The following is a 26,061-nucleotide window of genomic DNA, read 5'->3' as shown; positions in this document are numbered from 1 at the left end:
AGCAAAGGTCTGCCGTGCCCTGTGCGGGACGGGACATTTGGCCAGGGCTGCCCTCCCCTCCCGGCGCCACTGCAGAGCCCTGCTGTCATTGTCACCTGCGGACGGACAGCGGGCGAGCCAGGGGACAGCTCGCCTGCCCTGCGGAGAGGGGCTGGCGGAAAGGAGCGCGGTGGCCGACAGGTAACCCCCAGTGACAGCTCCTGCACCTTCTGCCCAGCTCCTCGCGGCACCGGGATCTGCCCTGCCCAAAGCCGGCCCGCTTTAACGCATTTCCATGGAAATAGCGGCGGGGGAACGCGTGAGGCAGTTCTCAATTAGCTGCTTTCCTGCCACAGCAAAAACTGGGGACGAGGGAGAGGAGGGAAGGGGGGAGGTGATTTCGACAGAGGCATTGCTGGCCAGCAGGTGCTTTTGGGCAAGCCTCCTGCATCTGTAGGAATGGTTGAGGGTGAGAGCTCTGCCTTCCTTGCAGTAGATATCCCTCTCATTCCAAATCAAAATGAAAGTGAGCTTTTGGGGTTTTCACTGACTGATTACCAAGGAAAAGTAGAACCCTGGCTTTGAATGGTTTGAAGCAGCTTAATTAAGATATTTCTAAATATTTTGAGTTTTGTTCTATAAATTCTTAGCTTTTTTTTTTTTTTTTTAATGCAAGCTAACTGCAGGTTTAGAAATACAAACTGCTTTAGATTATAGTTTCTTCACACTGTTCAGTCTAAAGAAATTAAGACTGGACATTTTGATGATCTTTTAAACTTTTTGAAAATCAGATTTACCTCAGATTTTCTTTGCGTGCATGGTGAGAGTCTCTTGCACCTTTTGCCTCCTTTTCCTGTGAAAAATACAGTTTGCTGAAAAATATCCAACCAAATTTAAAATGCATATACTTACTCAATCCATTTAAGCTGGCACATGATGTTTTCTTTGAACAAGCTATTAGCTATCATACATTGTATTTTCAGCATCTTAAATTCTCAAGTGAATGGGTACAGAGAGTAGGAGAAGGAAGCCTCCCAGGATATTTGAGCAAACACAGACCTGTGACTATCATGCTCCTGTTAAACAAGCCTTTATTATTTTGTGAAATGCTTCTCTTATATTTAAGATAAACCTTTTCTACGTTATAAAGAGAATTCATAGAATCCACAATTTATAAAAAAAATGCTGAAAGACAAGGTTCATAGAGACAGAAGGGGTTAAAGACAACTTTCTACCCTTGTCAACAAGTAGAAGTGAGGTTATAAAGGGATTTTATTTTGCTATTTATAAAATATAGGCTTGCTACAGAATTAAATGCATGCAAGAAGTGTATCCACTTGCATGTTTTTCTCTGGAAAAAGATAATTACTGTGTTTGTACATGCTGATCTGTTAATTTTGTGTGAGAACAACTAAAGACAATTTCTATGTTCAGGTTATTCAAAGTAAATAATAAGAAGCACAGAGATGAGAGGAAATTTTGTGCAACGCATGTTATTTCATGTATCTCATTTTGAAAACAGTCCTTTATGGGGAGAAAATTATTCTGAATTCTTAAAGGTTGTTTTAATTTAAAGAAAATAGTCTGCTCTTCTCCCCACGCCCATGTAACACGCTCCAGATGGGTTTGCAATGTTCATACTATCCATGGAAGTGATAAAGAACCAGTCAGGCCTCTTTCTCTTGTCTAATTGCAAGGTGAAATGATTTTTTTTTTTTGGGGGGGGGGGGTCTGTGTGTTTAAGGCAAAGAGAAATCGAATCCTTCCAATCACAGCACCCAAAAGCCAAATAAAGAGCCTGAGTGCAGTGGTCTGAAGTGTTTAGGTCCAGCAGAGAACAGAGCAGGGTATTTGCTCATCACTTGTCAGAGGAGACCGGTGACTTCCCCCTTTCCCTGTGGCACACACATACCATATCATCTACCACTGCTCTGGTGGGATGAAGCCTCCTGTGGGTTCAAGGAGGATCTTAGAAGGTGAAGAAATCCTTTTGGAGGATGTGATGAGCAGCACTGGGTTATATTCCAGCACTTTGACTCGGTGACCCCAATGTTCCTGCAGAGCTTGGCACCTTCCTGCACCTGCCTGGGCAAGGAAGACCGTGCTGCTGCCACAGAGACTGCCAGGGCCTTCCAGGTCAGAGGAGAACGGGCGAGATGGCCTCCGTGTTCCGGAGTGAGGAGATGAGCCTGAAGCAGCTCTTCCTGCAGGTGGAGGCTGCCTACTGCTGCGTGGCTGAGCTGGGGGAGCTGGGGCTGGTCCAGTTCAGAGACGTGAGTAGTCCCTGGCTGGCATGCTGAGCTGTTAGAGATGTGCCCCGGGGTGTGCTTGTCCTTCCTTCAAAGCACTTAGGAAAGATGCCCCTGTAGGGAGGCCAAAAAGTCCATGGTGAGAGCGGGACTTCCCCAAGGCTGGTCTGAAACCCAAAGATGATGCAGAGACTCAACCCATCCCTGAGTCCCATCTGGTGCTCTGCACGCCCTCTGCACAACCTTAGAACAGTTCTTTGCATCACCAGGACACAGCAGGTGTTTCCATTGAGGACCCCTCTGTGACTCTTGCTGTCACAGCAAGGTTGTGTGGAAGGCCACCATGTCCTTGGCCACGAGGGAGCTCACGGTATTGCCCTGCCAGTAGGACCCTCTCAGACAGAGTGGTGTTTGCCATCCGCACCAAAGGCACTCTGGTTCTCTGCTGGTGTTAAAAATGAGCGCAGCAGCGTGCAGCCTTCAGCCCCAGGCTTGTTTTCCCTCCTGTTTTTAGCTGAATGTGAATGTCAACAGCTTCCAGAGAAAGTTTGTGAATGAAGTGAGAAGGTGCGAATCCTTGGAGAGAATCCTGCGTAAGTAAACGCTTGTCAAATGCAATTGGCTTCCTGCCAACTGGTGGTGTGGGATTTATTTCTTTAAGTGCTCTCACACTGGGGAGCAGAATTAGTGGCAAAATGGTGATGTTTTCATCTGAGTCCCTGGAAATGTTTTCCATGCGTCAGCTAATTACCACTTCACCCCATATGGGCAATAAATTGTTGCCCCTGTTTTGAAAATGGTTAACTGAACTGAAAGGAGGTTAATTAGCTTTTATAAAATCACAAGGTAAATCTGGGGCTGGGCAGGAGGCTAATCCAGATAACCTGACCCTTACACCAGCACACCAGCTGTTGGCACACATTCTTGTGGCCAAGGGCTTCAGTCTGTGGGTAAGTCCTTAAAATCCATGCAGCAGAGCTCGTGATTCCCACTGTCCTGTGGATGTGTGTCCTGGGAGCTCTGCGCTCTCCCCACCACAACACTGGTGCCTGCTGGAGCCACAGTGGCAGCACTTGCCATTGTTGGGCACAGCAGTGGAACCTGATCTTTCTGCATGCCTTACTCACTGCCCCAAATAAAGGGGGCCATGGTGGCCACTTGTGCCAGGGCTGAGGGCAGCCCACTTGGGAGTGGGTACTGTGGCTTCAAAAGAAACAGCTTCTTCACTGAGAAGGGAGGCTGGGGGTGTTCATTCCATGGTGGCTGTGTGTGTGTGCTGTGATGATGGCCCTCATACATCACTCAGTCTTGTCACACCGCCATGGGAGGCCTCGGTCCTCGCTGAGCAACAAGCTGGTGACCAGGATGATGCAGCAGGGGTGATTCTGTGCTGAGACTTCTGTGCCCTTTCCTTGCAGGTTTTCTGGAAAATGAGATGGAAGATAACGTTGAGATAGTCAAAGGAGAAAAGTACCCAGAGACCCCCCTGCCTCGGGAAATGATTGATATGGAGGTACAGAATTTGGAGTGGAGCCAGGAGAGAGAAGGGCTGTGCAGCAGGTTGTCTGTGTAATGTGCTCAACAGAGCCCTCCCCTGCAAGGAAGGATCTGGTGCCTGAGGCTGGCACAACCCTCCCTGCCTGAGGAGGTGCTCCTCGAGCTGCTGCCTCAGCACTTAGCTTGAGGCTAGTCCTGCTACATGTTCCTAAAGGATCCCAGGCTTTTTTACCATCCCCTGTGAAACATTCCTCTGGTCCCACATATTAACATATTATATTAAAAGTATCACTCTCATAGAATGCCCCCATCATCCTATAGGAGAGAATTAGAAGGGGTTTGGTGTTTTACCAGAAGAGCTGAAGAGAACCAACTTCACTGCAGGAAAAACCAGGACTGCCTGTCCTGCTGGGAGCACTGTTGTGATACTGGGACCTGACACAAACACTTGGGCCTTGCCATTGGATGTGCAAGGGATGCTTTATTCTAGCCCAGCTGGAAGCTAAGTTTACTGACAGGGTAATTTTAAAATGCTGTGTATGTAGGTGACTAGAAAGGAAAATCAAGCTTTCCAAGGGCTTCAGCTTCACAAGCAATTTGGTTTCCTGGTGTGTTCCTGGCCCCACATCATCACCTAAGTTTTGGCCTATAGCTAATGAACCTAAGCTAATGGCCATGTTGTAGGTAGCTTTTGTAGTCAGTAAACTAACAGCCAGTCAGCCTGGGGTCTGAGTTGTGTGCAAGGAACAGAGATGCCCAGACAGGCTGAGACACCAACAGCACACATCTACCTTACCTGCCTGTGCTTGAGTCAGGGGCATCAGAACTCCAGTGCCAGAAGAGGACAACACAGCCAGCAGGGAATGTTTGCAATGGAAAAAAAAAATGATGCATTGATGAGTATCTTCTAACAAAAAGTGTTTTTTGAAGTGTTCATTGAATATTTCTCTATTCTCCCTTGAAAAAAATGAAAACTGTTGTTTGAGATTTGGTATCAGCTTGGGAAAGGGCCAATATGTGCTTCAGAGTTTTTCTGGATGTGCTTGGACCCTGAACAGACAGTGCTGGAGAAACTTGAAGCCGAGCTGCTGGAAGCCAACCAGAACCAGCAAACACTGAAACAGAACTTCCTTGAGCTGACGGAGCTCAAACATCTGCTGAAGAAAACCCAGGACTTCTTTGAGGTGAGAGGCCTCTTGACTCTTCCAAAAGAGATGTGGAAGGCTCTTAAAAATACTTGCACTTTCATTTGGTGTATGTTGCTTTTAGAGGTCTTTACCACAAGCCATTATGAGGTTTGCAAAAACACCTCACTCATTTTGGAGCCCAGATTGCTCCGTGAGTCAGTGGGGCTCAAAAATTGGGCTCCCAGATCTCTTTGAAAATAGCATTTATGCTTTTCCATTCCTAAGATATAGTTACTTTTCTTGTTTTTCCTTTGGTCTAAATCTCTGTGGAAAGCTACCTTTGGGGAAAAAATATTAGGAGAAAAATGGGAAAATAGTTTTCAAACTGGCAATGCTGAAGAGTGTTTTTTAAAACTAATGTTTTCCAGGCAGAAACCAATCTGCCAGATGATTTCTTCAGTGAAGACACATCTGGACTGCTGGAGCTGAGAAGCACTCCTGCAGCTGCAGCTGCCAAGCTGGGGTGTGTATTGGTGATGGCCTCCAGCTTGGCCATGCTTCCCACCTGTGCTGCATTGCTGTGACACTGGCACAGCATCCTTCAGCTTCTTAGCAGAGGGTGTTCCATGAAGATGAGAGAGTGACTGTCCTCAGAAGTTATCATCAAAACTATGGTCAGGTTATGGGTCAGTAGGACAAATGGACTTCTACTTCCAGGCCACCAATTCCAGTGATCCCTTAGTAGGTATTGACTGAAAATTGCTGTCTTAAGGCGTCTCACCCATGACTTCTGGACTCAGGCATCTGGCTACCAGCCTGGTCCTCATGGATGGGTGTCTAACCACAGAAACAGCCATGGTATTGCATTGGGCTGCAGTCTGATGTTTCTCAGAAAAGGAAAACAGGAGAGTAAAGATAAACCACCACTTCAATATTTCTACCTCCAGCCTCTGCCATTCAGGCACTCTCTGTTTGTGTGACTTTAAGCATCTCTCCATTCCTCCATTTCTAGCCAGAATTGTCTCTTCTCCTTCACCTGTTGATCTAGGAAAGTTTTTTTTTAAAGAGAGAACACTAGGATAAAGTCAGTAGATTGAGATAAAAGCCAGGCTTGAGCAGGGAAGTTTTTCCTAGAAGTGTCTGCTGCAGCAGCAGAGCCTTGGCTAGCACAGACCAGAAAACAAGGGATTGTGAAATCATGTGTCCTGCAGGTCCTAAAAGGCCTAGAATGGGCTCGTAATTTATTTATCCTGTAACTCTGCTCAGATTCACAGCAGGGGTAATAAAGAGGGAAAGGATGATCCCCTTTGAGCGTTTACTGTGGCGAGCCTGCAGGGGGAACATCTACCTGAGGTACACGGAAATGGACACCCCCATGGAGGACCCTGTGACGGTAGGTACCAACCTGGTTTTGCTTTCCTCTGCCCTGTGTGGATGCTTGTGACCTGCAGACACAAAGCTGGTGCCCTGGACCATGCTGCAGCACTGGCTGCCTCTCCAGAGCTCGGTGTCTGAGGGCAGCCTCTAGGGGAAAGGTGGGAAAGTTGGAGGATGGGAGCAGATTCTTTGACACTGCTTTCCCCTTTTGCCACTATTGAGGTGGTTTCCTTCTCCTGGCTGTCAAGATGCATGTGGGGCCTCCCAGGGCAGCTGTATTACAGGGACCACCATGAAAGTGGACTGTGGCTGCCCCCATCCGGAATTAGCCATGGAGGGTTGATTCCCCTTGGTGTCTCTGGGATGCCTCTGGAGCCCTGTGCCCCAGTGGAACTCTGTCCCCTCTGCTCCACCTTGCTCCCTCCCACATAACCCAGAGCTGCTGCCCATGCCTGTTTTCTGAAAGAGCATCTGGGGAAAACACTGCTGATGGGAAACTGGGGCTGGGGGATAAAAACAACCCACTGACTTTTCTGCACTGGACTCTGGGTGTGTTAAATTCTGCTTGAATTGTGTGTTGCAGAGAGAAGAGGTGAAGAAGAACGTGTTCATTATCTTCTATCAAGGAGAGCAGCTTAAACAAAAAATCAAGAAGATTTGTGATGGGTAAGGCAGGCCTGTGGCAAAGCCACAGTGACTCCCATAGAGATGGTTACTGGCAGCCCAGGCTGGCTGAATTTGGAGCTAGAGATCAGATCTCCAGCTCTCTAGCTGTCAGCTCTGCAACCAACCTCTCTTCTGCTCCTCGGCTCTGCTGCTCCTAATCATGAAAGACATCCATCACCTTGTCACGTGGAACTCGAGATCCTACGTTTTCCAAAGTGACACACAGCTCTTGAGAGCTTCAGTTGCTAGGTTTTTCACTTGGAACATCTACAAGGGACTTTTGTTTAAAAAATACTCAGCACTCTTCCCCTGAAAATCAGGGGCCCTAACTTGAAGACTGGGAACATGGTAATCCTCAACTTGCTCTCAAGCCTTCCTGCACTTCTTCGTAAAAAGTTGATGCTGTAGTTTATTCAACCCTTTCCCAAGGCCTTTGAGCAATATCTGTGTAATCAGAGACAGAGCCCAGGAGAGAAATGAACGCTTCATACAACCTGACTTGTTTCCACCCTGTTAAGCATCTTGAAAAGATAATTCAGGTTGAATATTTTGTTACTCTTTCATAACACTGATGACCGATGAGCTTTGTTGCAGTGTAAATCAGATTTGATGAGAGGATCTGTCTGCTGCCACCAAACCCATTTCAGGTGTAGCCCCTCAGCCAGGCAGGGCCCGCCAAGAGCCGCAGGGAGAGGGTGAGCAATTGCTCTTCTCTGACATCCATGCTCAGGGCAGATCTTTCCTTACATCCTGCCTTTAATCAGAATAAAAGCAGGTAGATCTTTCATCCAGCTGGCATGAGTGACTTCAGTCCCAAGAAGTGACAGAACCCTGGGGTCTGTGAACAATTCCTGCACTGGAAATGGGGCCCTCCAGGATACCTTCTAAGGGCAGTGGAGGGCAATGCCCATCCAGAGAGCAATTCAGCCCTCCTGAGGTGGGCATCTGTCTATAAAGCAGTCGTGGACAGCTGAGGGAAGACTCCTAGCTCTCAGTCACTGATTTCTGATCGTGAACCTCAGACGTGCAGTGAGTTCTGCCATAGCCACTGTGCAGGATCAGTCTGCTGCTGCCAGTGGTCTTTGAGTGTTCAGCAAGTCTCATTCTCTTCCTGGATTACAATTTCCTGCACATAATAGAATCATAGAATGGTTTGGGTTGGAAGGGACCTTAAAGATCATTTCATTCCAACTCCCCTGCCATGGGCAGGGACACTTTCCATTAGACGAGGTTGCTCAAGGCCCCATCCAGCCTGGCCTTGAACACTGCCAAGGATGGGGTGTCCACAACTTCTCTGTGGCAACCGGTGCCAGTGCCTCACCACCCTCACAGTAAAGAATTTCTTCCTAATATTCAACCTAAACATACCCTGTTTCACTTTAAAGCCATCCCCCCTCTGTCCTATCACTATATGCTCTTGTAAAAAGTCCCTCTCCAGCTTTCTTGTAGGCCTCTTTAGGTATTGGAAGGTTGTGGTAAGGTCTCCCTGGAGCCTTTGCTTCTCCAGCCTGAACAACCCCAATTTTCTCAGCCTTTCCTCATAGCAGAGGTGCTTCATCCCTCTGATCATCTTCATTCTTCTCCTTTGAACTTGCTTCAGCAGGCCCATGTCCTTCTTAAGTCTCATTTCTTTGCCTGCTTTTTAGATGCTGTTCAGAACCCTTCTCCCCTTCTTCATGGGCAGTTGCTGGTGCTGAATGCTTCCCACTGGATTTTCCCCTGTGCTGATGGCCTTGCAAGTTGCCAGGCCATACATTTAGAGCTGAATGGGGTTGCCCACAGAGTGCTGAAAGTTCTTCATTTTGGATGTAAATTTTTTTTTTCCCCTGCAGCATTTAAAATTCCCTGCAGTCAAAAGCCCAAGACTTTTTTTCTGGGATTGGGAGTAAAAGAATACACAGTACAATGCCTGTCAACATATTCATTGTTGATTGACACCGAAATCACCCAAACCATAGGCACAACCCTCTGCAGCAAGGCATCAGGCAGTGCTGGAAATGTGAGCAGATCCCTGCAGGGAGGTTGTGACATGCAAAGTTTCTAGGAGCCAGTGTTGCAGATGTGGTGGTAGGTTCCCATAAAGGAACTTAGACTGGTTTCTCTCAGGCCCTTGTAACTGAAGGAAAATACCCCTACCAAAGACAAATCCACAGGTCACCCTTTGCAGTGCTAATGAAGTCATCCCTTACATTCCTTCTTCCTTTCAAATGTTTTGGTTGCCAATGTGCACATATACATGGACATTTTACTGAGTGGCAGGTTTCTAAATGTATTCATCCCCTGACACTCCTTTTGTGCTCTGTGGGCCATCAGCCGTCCCTGGTACCCAGGCCAAGACATTTTAGTCTGGTCCACCTTTAAGGCAGGGTTGACTATACCTAAAGCAGATGGCAGTGTCAATGCAGCCCCAGCAGGACATTTCTGCTTAGCGCTAAGTCATCATTCATGACAAGTAAATATCCTGCAAAAATCATGGGACTGGTCTAAGCCAGCCTCCTGCAAGGCAGGCTAAGATTTGTTTGCAGAGCTGTGTGCCTCAGGTTACGCTTGTAGTCCCTGCTTGACTCTAATTGGTAACATTAGTCTGCCAATTTCATGAGCATTAAGTCCATGCACAAATTTATTAGTGAAAGGTGTAGAGGGAGCAGGAAGGAGGAAAATGTAAGAATTTTTTTCTTCCTCCTTTTCTTGCAGCTGCCTCAGTACTAATGTGAATACTAAACTGGGTTTATCAATGTAAGGATTCCCTGCTGAATTCTCCTGGAGCTTTCAGAGATGTCTGTGCCATTAGGGCAAAGCTGATACTCAGTATGCAAAATGGCTGTTAAAAGATCAAAGCAGCACTGCTGCAATAACGTTATTGGGAATGGGGGAACTGTACAGCATGGAGGAATGAGCTTTAAAGTTTGATTAAAAATCCTTATTAAAGATGAACTAAGAGCTGTGAAGAATAAGAAGATGGAAATAATTAGGTAGGGTGAATAACCTTTGGAAATGAACACCAGGTGTTGAGTGAGGAGAAATTCAGTTCTGGAAAGGGAAGTTTAGCTGAAGAGCACATGCTGTCATTACACACAGCTCTGGGCTGATCTCTAGGAAACTGCAGCATGTTTTGTTCAATTTGCAACTGTCCTCACTTGTATGTGTGCTGGAACTGATTTTGTAGAGCAGGTGGTGAAATATCCTGCGCTCAGACAAAGCCAGAATACGATGCTTATCTGTACACAGAGCCTGCACATTTTTGTCTCTTAAGGAGGGATAGACCCCTCTGACCCTGTTACATCATCTTTTAATTCATCTCACGTGCGGAAAGACAGCCCTTTAGCAACGCTAACTCAGTGTATCCATGGCAGGATGGTGGAAATGTGTTGCCTTAGGTCAGGGCCAGGAGATCTCCGCTCTGCAAAGAGGACGGATCTCTTCCTGCAGATCTGATGGGCAGTATCAAAGTGGCAGGGGTGGCACATGCACTAGATATCACTGAACAAGCCAAGCAGGAAAAAAAAGGAGGGATCTCTGCTGTTTTAGTTACTACAGAATCTCAGCTCAGTTCAGGCTTGCAGGTGGAGAGCAGCAGCAGGGCACCCTGTGGCCTGTGAGGTCCCAGGGGGAACTCCTTGTGCCTGCTGTCGTGCATGAAGATACTCTGGGACTTGCTTTGCAGTCAGGACAGGTAGCTGCACGCTTCTCAGAGAGACATGCAACTCATTTCTAATGGTCTGTACTGGGATCATACTGTGCCTGTACAACACTGCAGTGTGCTGCGCTGGTGGAAGCACCTTCACACCAGGGTGACCTGCAGCTGTACTAGAGAAGGTCGAGTTCCATGCTATAGCTGAAGCAGTACCTGCTTGGAGCTAAGACCTTTACTCACGTGTTAGAATCCCACGTTAGCCCTTCTTATACCACACTAAATAAACCTGCCGAATGTCCCAAACAGAACCTTGAGGGTACACTTACAAAAGCATTTATACTGATTTATCTAAGCTGACGTAACAGATATTGCTCTCAGATGTTTAAAACCCTTCACCCATCCTTCCCTTTTCCCCAAGGTGTCTAGCCAAACAGGTGGACCAGAAGCATACAGCCGTTCTCCTATTTTATCCTGGAAATACAGTACTTTTCTTTGTTTGCTTGCTTGCTTGTTTGTTTGTTTTTACAGGCTTATTTACTTATGCAGCCTCCTCGCACAAAGGGCGTTTGCTTGCAGTGCAGCAGTAGCTCAGCCGATGCCTTCTCCCAGTGCCTGCAGGAGGGTAGTGCAGATACAGGGACACGGTATTTTTCCAGCCTCAGTGCAAGAGGGACATCTGTTGGCTACTGTGTTAGCGAGAGGCTGCCTTCGCCAGGGTGGGTTTTTATTGAGTCTCATCGCAGTTCAAACAGCTTGTGGACAGAAGGGACGTGCCTACGTGTTAGTGCTGACCACTGTAAGACATCAGGTACTGTGTATGAGCTAAGACAAGGAGGGTTTTTCATCTAGAAGAGGTGAAGGGATCCTTATTCTCGTCAAGGGATAAATGTACCTATTTGCACCTTTCCACGAGATCAAGTGTGACTTTATAGTATGTGAGAAGAGTATACTGGGCATACTACTGGCTCAGGAATGAAGTCCAGTTTGCCTGCCTTTGAGCTGAGAAGAGTAGGGAGGAAGAAAACTCAGTCAAATAACTGGTGTTTCTCAATTCTCTCTTACTGAGGCTAGATTTCGTGCCACAGTCTATCCCTGCCCAGAGTCTGCCACCGAGCGCCGAGAAATGCTTGACGGAGTCAACACAAGGATTGAGGATTTAAACACAGTAAGTGGCAGTGGTTTTACTGAGGACTCAACCCTGCAAGTGGGACCTGCCCAGATATTGGTCCTGTCTGAAACAGTGTGGCAGACCACACAGGTTATCCTCCTGACACATTATCTCATTATCTCCATTGTTATACAGCAGCACTGTGGTGGCCACATGATGCATGGAGGTCCCAAGACCATGAGCTGTAGCTCTACTCATGGGGATGATATGCCCCAAGTTCGTAGCACAGAGCTGCCTGCAGGAAATGGCAGCTTGGGAGCACATGGTGAGATGTGGCCAGTCTGTAAGCAACTGGGTAGGGAGCCAATGCCACAGCTCAGTAACTTCCAGTGGTCTCCTCTACACTTGCAGTGACTCAGGACCATGCAGGGAGAGTCCTTGGTGAGCAGCACTGTGCACCTGGTGTCGAGTGATCCTGTGTCCACACCTGCACGTGCTGCTCCCCAGGATAACCCACACATTCATACAAATAGTTCCTTTTCATCAACCCTCTTCCATCTGCCCTCCCCAATTAACTACTGAGTGCCCCCTGTGCTTCCCTATCAAGTGTTGCCCTGTGTTGTGCTTACAGGTGATAACACAAACCGAGTCCCACCGCCAACGCCTGCTGCACGAGGCAGCAGCCAACTTGTGGTCCTGGGGCATCAAGGTGAAGAAAATCAAGGCCATCTACCACATCCTGAATTGCTGTAACATCGACGTCACCCAGCAGTGTGTCATTGCAGAGATCTGGTTCCCAGTGGCTGATGCTGACCGGATAAAAAGAGCTCTCCATCAAGGAATGGTAAGAGAGCAGCATTTTGGGTCCTTGAAGCTCTCACCCACACTGAATTGTTTATATGTTGAGCTTATGTTCAGACTTGTCTGTTATCTTAATGTGGGACTCCCTTTGCTGTTTCAAGTCCAGGTTGTTTCATGGTTGTTTGGTGTTCCATCTTTTGAGGGAGCTTAAGATCAGCATTAAATCTTAGCAGGTTTGTGACAGACCCACGAGCCAGAAGTGGTATCGTGGGGCCAATTCTTCTCTCCTATCCACTCTGTGCCTGTCCTTGTCACTGGGTTTGCAGGAGCGCAGTGGCTCCACGATTGCCCCCATCCTCACTGCCATACACACCAGGATGGCACCACCCACCTTCAATAGGACCAACAAGTTCACAGCTGGGTTTCAGAACATCGTGGATGCATACGGTGTGGGCAACTACAGAGAGATGAACCCAGGTGAGAAATGCTCAGCTACGTGCATCTGGTTTGCATGAGCCTAAGTGAAGCCTTTGAGCTCTCTCACTAGATGTACCCAGTGCTGACTGAGAAATCTGAACTGTGTCGGAACTGATTGGTGTATGGGCATGGATTTTCTCAGGCAAAGAATTTGGCTATTGGTCTTCAGTGAATGATTGTGATGGAAATAATGAACTACACAAATACAGGACGAGGAACAAATGGTGAGGTAGCAGTTCTGAGGAAGAGAACTAAGCTCATAAGGGAAATGGAAGTTGAGCTCACTGTGTAGAGGCAAAGAAGTCCTAAAGGACCTGATAAAAGTGTGAAACAGTGGTAGAGGATCTCAGAGAGACCACTGAGAATTAATTGAAACCTAGAAATGGGGGCCCGTGGGAAAGGGCCAGATTAACTCAGATTGTTGAGGCTGAGCAGGTTGAGAAATATGGTAGTAAACTTCAAACACATTTTTTCTGTTGCAAAACAGAATGCAGCTATTTACACATGTGTTTATTATGGCGAGACAAGAAACAAAGGATAAAACTACAAGGAAGGTACAACTGAACAGTCTTTGTGATGGTAAAGCTTGTTCTGCACTAGATGTGACTGCCTGGCATGTAAGGGAGGGATTGAGGAGGCCTTTAAGGGCAGTACCTATAAGGAATGGCCTGTTGGGGCAGACTGCTTCTCTGATGAGGCGTTTTTGTTTAGGGGGAGCTGAACTTCTCGACCTTTCCCTCCTGCAGCTCCCTACACTATCATTACTTTCCCCTTCCTGTTTGCGGTGATGTTTGGGGACTGTGGCCATGGCGCTGTCATGCTGGGCTTCGCTCTCTGGATGGTCATTAATGAGAAGAGCCTTCTGGCCCAGAAAAGCACTAATGAGGTGAGTTCCAGGGAGCTGGTGCAGCCTATCAGCATAGGGAAAGGCTCATCAGCCCCATTTGATAAAGGAGAGACATGCAGCCTCCCAAAGGCTGAGTGGAGATCATTCAAAGATACCTGCGAGGCAGAGATTTGGCAGTTCTGCCTACTTATACACAGAGGGCCTAAGGGACCCCAAATTTTCTATAAATAATTGTATATACATAGATTAGTACAATCAAGTCTACTGTTGGTTGAGGCCCACCAACTGATGGACCTGCAGGTACTTTGGTCACTGGCACTGCCTTCTCCCCCTGCAGATCTGGAACACCTTTTTCAGCGGGCGCTACCTGATCCTGCTCATGGGCATATTCTCCATGTACACTGGCTTCATCTACAATGACTGCTTCTCCAAATCGTTCAACTTCTTTGGCTCTTCCTGGCATATCATCCCCATGTTTAAAAATAACACTTGGAAGTAAGTGCTAAATGTAGGAATGATGTAAAAACACCAAATGGAGCATGTAGGCTTGGACAGAGAGACTGCCTGTGTGGGGAAGGGAAGGACTCCCTGCTGTGGATGCGGTCATGAATGAATCAGAGGTTTTGTCTGACACACACAGATGAACTCACTATTGAAATGGAAATGTAGAGTCCCTGGGAACACGCCTGTTTGTTCAGGCACTGATGTGCATAAAAATCTGCAGGTGTCCAGGACCGATGCCTAGAGAATTATCAGTGTGAGGGAGGCTGTCATTGTGTGGGGCCCATTTACATGCACACAAGTGCAGGATAACAGGTCACAGAAAGGCTGGAGTCAGCTACAGATATCCTGTGGTAGTCCTCAGCACACCTCACATAAATATACCAGGGGCTTCGACGGAGAGATTAAGCTGCAAAGGTCATTTCCCTTTTCTCTTGTAGTAAGGATGTGCTTCTAGACAATACAGTGTTGCAGCTGGATCCAGCAGTCCCAGGAGTCTACTCTGGAAATCCATATCCATTTGGAATAGATCCGGTAATTAAATTAAATTGCTCTAAGATAATTTGTATTTCAATCCTGTTTCTACATGTCAGGTACATCAGTAGCTCCCTGTGCTCTCTCCTGAAGCTGTGCTTTTCAACTTCATGCTCTTTGTCTGTTCCTTACATGGTTTGTGTGGCCAGCAGCCAAGCCCCATGCAGCCCCTCGCTCGCTCCCCCACCAGTGGGATCAGGGAGAGAATTGGAAGGGTAAAAGCTGGAAAACTTGTGGGTTGAGATAAAGACAGTTTACCAGGGAAAGCAAAAGCTGTGCACACAAGCAAAGCAAAACAAGAAATTAAGTAATCTCATCCCATGGGCAGGCAGGAGTTCAGGCATCTTCAGGAGAGCAGGGTCCCCTCACACATAATGGTGACTTGGAAGACAAACACCATCACTCCAAATATCCCTCCTTCCTCCTTCTTTCCCCCATTTTATACAGTGAGCATGATGTCACATGGTCTGGACTATCCCTTTGGCTAGTTGGGGTCACCTGTCCCACCTGTGTCTCCTCCCAATCTCCCAGGCACCCCCAAATTCCTCACCAGCCAGCAGAAAAGGCCTCAGTGTAAGCCCTGCTCAGCAATAACAAAAACATCTTTATACTATCAACCCTGTGTTTAGTACAAATACAAAATACAGCCCTATACCATCCACCGTGAAGAAAAATAACTACCCATGGCAAAACCAGCACATTCCACCCCTTACTCCATGCCGTTTACATCGTGCTCAGGTCCCACGCTACTCAATATACAACTTCATTAGCCACCACTGCCCCTCCCACTCCTCAGTCCCTCTAATGCTTCTCTTTAGCAATTAGCAATTAATATATTGCCGACAGGTCTGCACAGGCAGTAGTAGTAAAGTGGTAAGCAGGAAGGAAGTTCGATTTTCCTGGAGAGTGGTCTTGTGCTACAGTCTCTTTTCTACCTCCTGTCTACTGGACTCTGTTTCCTTACTTGAGTACTTAACCCATTCCAGAGATACCTCACCAGTTTGAAGGCAAACTTCCAAATTTCATACAGTCTACTTATGGTATGGAATGTGAAGTAAATGCCAGTATTATTTAACTCTTAGCCACATTTTCTTCTCTATGTCCTATTTCCCTTTTTCTTGTTGTTCTGTCATTACCATGTGTTGAAACGTAGTTTTTAACATCAAGCTTTCCAGTTTCAATCTTCGTATTAGTCAAGTAACCTCCATCCCTGCTGGATGGGCTCTCATTTCAACTGGTCATCCAAAGAAACTCTGTCTTCCCCCGATTCTCAAAGACACGGTCCTCATAACCAGTTTTTTTTAAACCCAGCTCTAAAGCTCTGCCCAGGATGTGGGCAGTCTGGTTCGGGAAATCCTGTCAGAAGCAGCTGAGTTTTCTACATGTTGCCCTGACACTTCTCTAATTTAGGCTGACCTAGACTACCTCTTCCAACCAGGCTTCTCCCTGTTCAAGAGGGTGAAAGTCCTGGCTGGGAGGGAAGAATGGCTGAACAAGTGCTGGCAGGGAAGGGGTGGACTGGAAGCACCAGCCTCTGTGTGGCCCTCTCTGAAGAGGTTATCCATGTCATCTGTCCTGATGGATGGATGGCTCACTGCATTTTGCAAATCCTGGTGGGATGACTGGGGTGTATCTTGGAAAAAAAGAGTCACCCTGAGAGGAAGAAGCTAGGCAGTCTCTTTGGTATCCAGAGAAGATGCAAAGGCTAATGTTTCACCCTCCAAATAATCCTGTCTTCCTCCTTTCTCTTCAGGTGCTATGCTTAGTGTCTGAAAAGTGGTACCTACTTACTGTCTCTGAGGACAGAAGACTTTGGGGTCTAGGAAGTTTGAGAAGAGAGGAGAAGCAAACCCAAAGCTCTGTAGCATAAAAAAGGCAGGACTGAGAAGGGTTGTATGTCCTAACATTACTAAAAAGTTAATACAGAGAGGCAGGCAATAAACTGATCTCCACGGCCAAAGAGCTGTGAAGAGTTTTTTCTGTTCAAACAAAAAGTTTGAAAATGCTCAGTACTTCTCTGGTGAGGGTGGAACTAATTTTGGTTGCAGCAGGAGGGATTTCTGATGCCTTTCCACTTTTGTTAAAGAAGATGACTCAGCCTAAGGACAGGATTTGACACAGAAAAGATCTAGGTTCTGCTACCAGCCTTTGCAGTGATTTCTGGAGGACTGAAGCAAAGTCATTGGATCATTTAAAATCCCGGTTATTTCTTCTGTTAAACCAGGCTAATACTTTATACCTTTTAGATGAATACCTTGTCAGAGGGAAAAGTAATAAAAGGAACATCTAGATTTCTGTGCCTTGCTACCCTCTTACTAGAACTGGTAGGAGTAAATTGATGGTGTCAAAACAACAACTTGCACAAAACTGTTATTGATCAAACACCTGAAAATCTTGTTCTTCACTCTCTCTCTCCCTGTTCCTTTACCCAAAGATCTGGAATGTTGCAACAAACAAGCTGACTTTCCTGAACTCCTACAAAATGAAGATGTCGGTTGTCATAGGGATTGTGCACATGATTTTTGGGGTGATACTCAGTCTCTTCAACCACATGTAAGTTTGTTTCACCAAGCCTGTTGCTGCAGCAGCACACAAGTCCTCGTCACTAAACCGGTGTCTTCCATTCAGAGAAAGCCTCATATTTTGGACTGATGATTTGAACTTTGACCTTTCCCCAGTGTGAGCAGAAATGTCCCATACACTGACTGGCTACACCATGGTTGATATACAGTGCTAAGTCCAAAGGACAGCCATAACATTGCAGATATTTTCTTCAGTAAACTCTGTTTTTAACTTACTTCATTATATTCTCGATTCTGCAGAAATATTGAAGCACACTAAATTAAAAGTATGCAGCACCTCCCACTATCGACAACTTTTCTCTTGAAAGACAAGCTCTTTGGCCTAAACCAAAGCACACTGAAATCTTGCAGAGCATGTGCGTGTGCATTTTACCTGGCTTAGCAGACCTTGGTCAGGATTTGTGGGTGTGTTCGTGTATCTCTGCCTCTATATTTTGTGACAACAAATTAAAAAATGGTGATAGAGCGGAGGGGCTGACACTATCATGTTCAGAGACTCTCCAAAGCTGGAATGCATGTAGTGATCTTCAAGGACAGAAAGGGTTTGCAGAGGACAGAGAGGACCCTACAGACTTGATGCTACACCTGGTTCTGACCTCCCTCAGCATATAATGCTTAACTTTGTGAATCAGCTGTTTTTTGAAAATTTGATTTTATTTCAGTGTAATAATCTTTTGGGGTGCTGAGATACTGGTAGGTCAAGAACAAAATCTGAAGAGAATCAGTATAATAGAGCTTTTGTATTTAAACAGTGGCTTTCATTGATAAAGCCTGTAATTATGGACTTCTTTCTTGGCTAGTGATAGTTGTATATTTGTTAGGTTATTTTCCAAAGACTAAGTAGTGTACAGTACTGCTAGACTTGGGTGCAAACTTGTATTAATATCTAGTGTATTAATTGCAGTTATCTTTCCTGATTCTTTCCAGCTACTTCAGGAAATACATAAACATTATCCTTCAGTTCATTCCAGAGATGATTTTTATTATCTCTCTTTTTGGCTACCTGGTCTTCATGATTATTTTCAAATGGTGTCATTTTGATGTCCACTCATCCCAGAGAGCACCAAGCATCCTCATCCACTTCATCAACATGTTTCTGTTCAATTACAGTGACAGTTCAAATGCTCCATTGTATCTGCATCAGGTATGGATCACCCCAAGCAGCTTGAATCCCCTGTAGTTTTGTATTTGCAGTGGGTGTTGTGGAGAGTGGGCATAAAGATGTGGGGAACAGTCTCAGAAGCTCAATCACAAGTGTCAGTCACAGAAGTAAAGTTTATTCTTCTGGTATTTGTGTTGGCCTTGTCAACAGGGAGGAGAGAGAAGCTATCAATCATTGATGCAGAGGAAATCTCTTTCCTAGTGTCATTCTTACAAGAATAATGATGCGGTTGAAGATACTGTTGGGGGAGGAAATCAAAGAAGTGGGACTAGAGATGCAAAGCTGGATATTGCAGGCATGCTGTCCTGCAGTCTGGTCACGATGCTAGAGACATCTCCCTTTCTTGACAAGTTCCTATTTCATCTTTGGAAAGCTTTAATACTTTCTGTTTTCACCTAAAAATGTAGAATTAGCTAGAGGATTTTCTGGGAGCTTTTTGTCAGAAATAACTCCTCTTGGGAGTTCACTTTAAAAAAATAAAAAGCAAGCAACAAAAGCTCCGCTAAGAAAAAACTTGTTTTAAAGTCATCTCTATTTATATTCTCAGAACATGGATTTGGTTTTTTCTTTAATTGACTTTACATCAGCAGCATCAGTGAAGAATCTGCAAGCAAGTGCTGCATCCAGCCACATGTGTGCACCCATACCTATACAGTTGCACACTCTGGGCCCTCCAACATGAGCTCAGTTTTAGGGACAGCTGGTGAGTCAGAGTTAGTGACTGATCAGCTCCAAGTAACTATGGTAAGGATTCAGGGGAGTTTGGAAAAACACAGTCTTCCCAGCCTTCAAAAAGTCTTTAGATAACATTGTGCTTTGTAACAACCCGAAGCTTTCCCAAGGTGGCAATTTTTTTCTCATATTCCTGTCCGCCTGCCCCACCAGGAATAGAATGTGCCATCTGCCTGGACAGTCTGAATGAAAATATTGTATGAGACCAGCCATAATGTGGTCAGAGAGCTGAGCCAGCTTTAAAAAGATGCAGAAGTTGTAGTTTAAGGTTTTCTTTGTTTTGCTGTTGCTGTTTTCTGAAAGTAGAGACAGTTATGTCAGGACAGCAATAGGGGTGCCATACTGCAATGTAAGAACACTCCTTATACTGTGGGGACAGTGTTTTTACCAAGCCTAAGTGATGGGGATTCTATTCCCGTCTGGAATTGCGGATGTGGAGTAAATCCAGAGCAAGAGTTGATTGACTTGACTCTTACTGCAGCATTTTTACACTGATCAAAGCAAGGCAGACTGACTGACTCACACACAGTTAGAACATTCACTTGGGACACTGAGCAGCCAGATTCAAGTCAGTAACACTGGATTTTGCTAAATTAACCCTTTTCAGCATGAAAGCCTTTCATCTCCAGGTCTCCAACCATCTCTAGCTGAACATACTTTCTGGAGCCTTAAGCACTATACATTTATTTTCATGTTCTTGCAAGCAGAGGATATGCAGCCAAATAGGGAGTTGTATTTGTTGTATTTAAAAAATGACCATTATACGGACTCAGGTTTCTAACCATAAATGTAGTTGGCTAAAGGTAAGTAAAGCAACTTTTTGGGTTTTTTTGCTTTGTCTTTTAGAAAGAAGTGCAGAGTTTCTTGGTCATATTTGCTCTGATTGCTGTTCCCTGGATGCTCCTAATTAAACCTTTCATCCTCCGAGCCAACCACCAGAAAGCGCAGCGCATGGTAAGGGATGTGGATCAGTCAGGGGGGATTCACAACAGCAAAGTCAAAGCTGAGGTGACAGACCCCAAAAACTCTTTGCAGTGATCGAATTCTGCTTTTCTTTGGTCTCAGGCTTTCTCTGACAATTTCAAGGTGTGCTTCACGCTAGAGGACGTGTGTGGACATGTCTGAACCACCTAAACTAGAATCACAGAGTGGCTAAATTTGGAAGGGATCACTGGAGGTCATCTGGTCCAAACTCCCTGCTTGAACAGGGTCCCCTAGAGCTCATTATTCAGCTTTGTGTCCAGACAGCTGAGTATCTCCAGTGAAGGAAACATTTCCCTGGAATCAGGAGCTTCACTAGCAAGGGCATAACCTATTTGTTAAGCTGACACAAGCTCTTCCACCTGTTGTATCCAAAACCAAAGAAGATTCAGAAAGATTGAAGTGCTGGTAAAGCCAAAACAGGGAGAAGACCTCAGTTGTCAGTCCACAATCTCCACTAACCACCAGTTTGCTGCTCTGTAGAAATGGGGCATCTGTGAAAGTCCTGGCCTTGCAGAGAGTAATGGTGCATGAAGGAGAGGCTTGATTTAAAAGCTGTTGCCTGCTTTCTAGAAGTTCTTTCTGCCCTAAGTGATTGCCTTCACATTAACAGAGCCCTCCTTCCCATGGGCTCTGTGGTTTGCCCACAGCTTCTCAACACACACTGCGGCAGCTGCAGTTTTGCAGTTGTTCATTAATTGTCTCCTTTATTACGCTAACAGGACTTTACTTGTCAGTCAAGATTTACTTCTCTTTATAGTCAGAGTTAGTGCCTGGAGTACCTTTAATAGGGCACAGATGTTTCCATCTGAAGAAAGAGATGCTGGTTTTGCTGCTTGACCTTTTCCAACCCAGTCACTTCTGACCTATAACTGAAAGCCAGGTCCCTGGGAGACATTTGCAGCCCTGCCTCTGCACTGTAATTTCTTATTTTGTCATTCTTCTGGGATTTGGATGGAGGCTTGACATGGCTGACTCCATCTCCTGCTTTTATGCCAGCAACATCTGACAGGTTTTCCCCACCTCCTATTGTGCCCCCATACTTCTGTTCCTAATTTTCATATGTTAGCTGTCTGATCACATCCTACGTTCCCCTAGATTTATATGTTTGCAGCAAAGTCTGTTTTCCAGGCTGACATTCAGGTAAAGCAAAGACAAAGCGAGTGTGACAATCATTACTGCTGCAATAGCAAACAAAGGGTTGTCAGGAGACCTTTCCCATGAAACCTGCTGGAAGCTATAAAGGGTGACAGGGCAGAACCTGACAGAAGCCATAAGGTCTCTGTTTGGTTATGCTGTATAATAGGACTGTTAGATCAGGTTGTTGAGGTCTCTAGAAAAGTCCTGTAAATAATAATTGCAGAGAGGTTGCTACAAGGTTTTTTGTGAATTTAAAGTGAATCAAGAGCTTTGAATTTTATTTCTGCCTGTATCCAAGAATTGTGTGACCTTCATCAAGTCACATGATCCTCTCAGGCTTTGTTGCTCTTTCACTTGACACTAATTCCTTTGATTTGCACGCATCTAATTGAGATCATCAGCTTTAATGTACCTCAGTTTTCTCATTTGCTAAAAGTGATGGATCTTCTCATGGTGGAAACAAACATTGTGACACTAGAAACTAGCTACAAAATAGTTGGAACCACTGGAAAGTGCTCTAGGATGGAAAATATCTGGGTATTATTGGCTGCTTGGCGGAAATATTCAATTTCTGTGGTCCATGATGTCCAGCTATTTTTGAAACTGTCTTCGTGTTCATGATAGAATCCTTCACGTGTTAGCCACCATGAGGTTATTGAGGGAGTTCTGTGCCATGGACTTCTTCATTTCGGTGTCAACCAAACATACTGCGTTTTGTTTCCGAAAGATCCATTCTCAAGCCATCTCAGGAAACTCTGGAGATGAAAATGAGGTAGATGTCCCAGAGACCAATCACTCCAAGAAAGCTTCCCAGGGAGACCACAGTGGTGGCCATGAAGGACATGAGGGTGATGATGAAGAGGTAAGAAAATTTGGACAGAAAATTGTTCATACAGACACAATAGTAGAAAACACAAAGTCAAGCAGAAGACTCTTGCAGAGTTGCCAGCCCTTCTTTCTAACAAGATATCAACACACACTGTAGCAACAGTTTGTGTTTCCAGACAGAATAGGGTCTGAACTTTCAATGAATTCATTCCTCTAAATTTTTCCTTTGGTTTTGCCTGGTGGTGGCAGGCATTCTTGTAAACCTCAAGCTTTTACAAACCTCAAGCTTTTGTTTCCTCGGGGGTGGTTGTTTCACTTCCACATTGCACCCAGAGAAGGTCAACCCTTTTCAAGGAGTTGCTGAGTTTTCCTTCCTCTAAATTGCAAAGGAGCATTTAGAAGTTGGCAGCCAGAAGTGTTGACTAGGGAGACAATCCTTCCTTTGGCAGATATTGTCAAGAGCTTCTACAGTATGAAGCAACAGAGGAAAAAGTGACAAAAATATTTGTAGCAGTTGGGAGTATCAACAATATTGAGTGTGGATATGGCTGGCTGTTCACAGCCACAGGGGATCTTCACAGATTTGCTTATTCATTATTATGAGATACACTTATTCAGTGATATCTCCCAAAATGTGTATGCCCACAGGCAGATAGTCTGAAAGCCCCTCTTTTACATAAGAATTTCTATCTCTATAAGAAATCACAGATTGGCAGCAACTGGCTTGACATTTAAGGATTTGAAATCGCATGAGTGGAACATGAGCTGTTCCCCAAACATTTGGTTTTCACTGGAAATGTATTTCTCGAGAGAGAATGTATGGGAAGATCATACAGAATTGACACTTTTCAGAGCAGTCTCTTTTCCTGGGAAATACCTTTTTGTTGCTCAGGACATAGCAAGGAGTATGAAGAGCCTAGGGTGCAGTGTTGCTCTGTTAACCCGGAAGCCCTGAAGTGAGAACTAATAAATCTTACTTGGTTTTACATTGTTTCAGTTCAATTTTGGAGACATATTTGTCCACCAAGCTATCCACACCATTGAATACTGCCTTGGCTGCATCTCCAACACAGCCTCCTACCTGCGGCTCTGGGCACTGAGCTTGGCCCACGCACGTGAGTGATTGTCCACCTTCAGTCTCCTCACCATGCTGGTAACGGCTTCTGCTGGTGTTTGACTATTCCTGCAAATTTCTTCATGAAATCCAAGTTTCTATTTGTGGGCACTTGTATGTCAGGATGTTTTGCTTCAGGTTAGATCACTCCAAGTGTTTCATGGTGGGCATCTCATTTTTCAGAGGTGATCCCTGGCCGCTCTGACTGCATTCACTGGCTGGGGCCCCTTTCCTGTGCTGCTCTGTAGCCACCCCTCTGGAACAGTCCTCATGGTGTGTGGTACGTGGGAGGTGCAGCCCACTTGTGTAGTCCAGCCCATGGAGGTAAAGGCAGTATGGGAGCCACAGCTGCTTTTCCCAAGAGGCACTTGCTGTAGCCTTGGGGCACGCAAATGAATGCCGAAATTACTTGAAACACTTATTTTTATTTTGTTCAGCAAACAAGAAAGAAAAGGTCTGGCTCAAGAGCTTCTGGAGTTTGTCATTTTCACTGAGTTTTTTCCTAGAAACATTCAGTGGAACATCACATTCCATGAGAAATGTACAGCATTTCAATGTCTTTTGTCTTGATTTGTGATAAAAACAGATGCTCAAATACTGGAAATTGCCTCAGGCTGGAACTTAGATTCTCAATGTCTCTAGTTTTTCTGAAATGTTTTTTATTAATGTTGCTGTAATGCCTATGGCTAGGAGTTGCACCTGCCCTAAAGAACTGAGCACACAAAAAAAGGAAAACAGACAAGGGGGGGAGGGGGGGCTGTGGTGTGGTGTGCCATGGATTGACAGGGGTGAGCTGTACTTCTTGGCACACAAATGAGCTTAGTAGGAGTTGAGTGGAAGCTGATACACATTAGCTTTACATGGAGGACAGATACCTAAATAAAATAAAACAAAACAAACAACTAAAAAGCTTAGCTAGGGGCGGTCCTATGTATTCTGCCTGGAGAACCACCATAGTCCTTTGCAGCCTTACAAACTGGGAAAAATGGTGAGCTGGCAGACTGCATGCTGTGCCTGTCCCTAGTCCATAGCTGCTGCTCAGCACTATTTTCCTTTTCTTTCCTTCTGCAGAGCTGTCAGAGGTCCTTTGGACCATGGTGATGCACAACGGGCTCAGCAGCAGCGGCTGGGCAGGTCTCATCGCCATCTTCATCATCTTCGCAGCGTTTGCAGTGCTGACAGTAGCCATCCTGCTGGTCATGGAGGGGCTCTCAGCCTTCCTGCACGCCTTGCGTCTGCACTGGTACGTGGGGCAGTCCTCTGGAGCTTTTCCCAGGGCAGTCTTTGGGAGGAAACAGGCTGTGGAAAAAGGGGGGCCATCAGCGAGTGTTAGACGTGCTGTGCCAGTGCATTGCAACATTAGTTGCCTTTGGCAAATGAAGTGAGGGAGACTCTTCCAAGGGGAGCTCAGAGGTCCCTTCTCTCACCTGCTTCCTGGAGCAACCAGCGTATCCTCCTGCACCTGTGGTGGCTGTGAGCATGTGAGGCAAATGGCAACCTGCAGTTCTGTCCTGGTAAACACGCAGAGCCACTGAGGCCACCTTGACCTGAGTTACCAGGCCCAAAGGCAGCACAGCCACTCCACTGGCTGTGTATCCCAGCCAGGGATCTAAGAAGACCGCTGCCTAGGGCAGCAAGACTTCAGCTGGGGTGCAAACCTGATGAAAACCTGGGTCAGTGCTTGTGTTGTCAGCCCAAGTCAAGTTCAGGCTGCTTAGGCTTTGTGGCAAACCTGTTCCAAGGTAGCCCATGTCTGCCTTAACTGGTCATCAGTCCAGACAAGGACAGCAGTACAGACACATCAGCATGTGAGCAAGACCAAGGTGACAAAACACCCTTCACTGCCACCCTAACTCAGCATCCTACCTGAGCCCCAAGCTGTGGTCTTTTTCACCACGTAATGTCCCACCACAAACCCTAAACACTGCCAAGGCAAACCATGGTGAGGCGCTTGTTATTGTGCAGGGAGGAGGAGGTGTTTGTCTCCCACCAGTGTGCAACCAGCAGGTGGTTACCCCAGCTCTCAGAGCTTCTAGAAGCAGGTTACCAGGCAAGGTTCTGCTGATTGGCCTTGTGATGAGCATTTCAGTCTGGCTTGATAGAAAGTCAGAGCTGATGTGTGCCAGGCTGCTCCCTGGGCTGCCTGTGTCTCACTGCTGCTCCCATAAACAGTCTGTGCTCTGAGCTCAGAGTCCCCCATCTTGTGGCCCCCCTTTTCCCATGGGTGCCATGTTTCAGCCTCTTGGCTGGCTGTAGGTCCTGCCTACAGGCAGCACTGATGCCTCTCTCTGCTCCTCCCAAGGGTGGAATTTCAGAACAAGTTCTACGTGGGAGCCGGGTACAAATTTTCTCCGTTCTCCTTCAAGCACATCATCAATGGCACCGCAGAAGAGTGAAGCCAGTGCATCACTGCTTCCCTCCTCAGACCAGGCTCTGTTTCCTTGTGGTGGCTCACCCAAAGAGTAGGGTACGTGGGATGAAAGAGAATGGGACGTGGCTCTTGAAACAAGAGCAGCTGTAGATGAAAATGTCCTAGCTACACTCCACACTGCTGTATCAGCTGAGAGCTGACCTCTATCAGCAGGACTGGCTGGACCCTTGGCTTTGTCTCCACTGATGTCTTTGCCAAGTACCTGGTGGTCAGCATTTGATGGGGTCAGCTGCCTGCTGCTTGGTTGAAAAGAGGAGATGCAGCTTTGGAATTAAACCGGCTATTAACAATCAA

At 46.1% G+C, this 26,061-nt stretch overlaps 1 protein-coding gene across 1 annotated transcript; it reads left to right on the top strand.

Annotated features, from left to right (window-relative positions):
* Window positions 1-26,061, top strand: ATP6V0A4 (ATPase H+ transporting V0 subunit a4). Its single transcript, XM_042051285.1, has 21 exons — window positions 1-180; window positions 2,041-2,252; window positions 2,743-2,821; window positions 3,647-3,741; window positions 4,784-4,909; window positions 5,281-5,375; window positions 6,119-6,245; window positions 6,813-6,895; window positions 11,601-11,694; window positions 12,269-12,481; window positions 12,765-12,915; window positions 13,662-13,801; window positions 14,100-14,257; window positions 14,704-14,797; window positions 17,232-17,350; window positions 18,307-18,523; window positions 20,120-20,227; window positions 22,122-22,256; window positions 23,220-23,337; window positions 24,408-24,579; window positions 25,639-26,061. Exons 2-21 carry the CDS (start codon window positions 2,136-2,138, stop codon window positions 25,730-25,732), a joined length of 2,535 nt encoding a protein of 844 aa, XP_041907219.1. The 5' UTR covers window positions 1-180; window positions 2,041-2,135; the 3' UTR covers window positions 25,733-26,061.

This window comes from Corvus kubaryi, unplaced genomic scaffold (genome assembly GCF_017639235.1).
Source record: "Corvus kubaryi isolate FWS band 111438036 unplaced genomic scaffold, C.kubaryi_AGA036_p1.0 74, whole genome shotgun sequence".
Classification (NCBI taxonomy): domain Eukaryota; kingdom Metazoa; phylum Chordata; class Aves; order Passeriformes; family Corvidae; genus Corvus; species Corvus kubaryi.
This window is presented reverse-complemented; position numbering and strand designations above follow the sequence as displayed.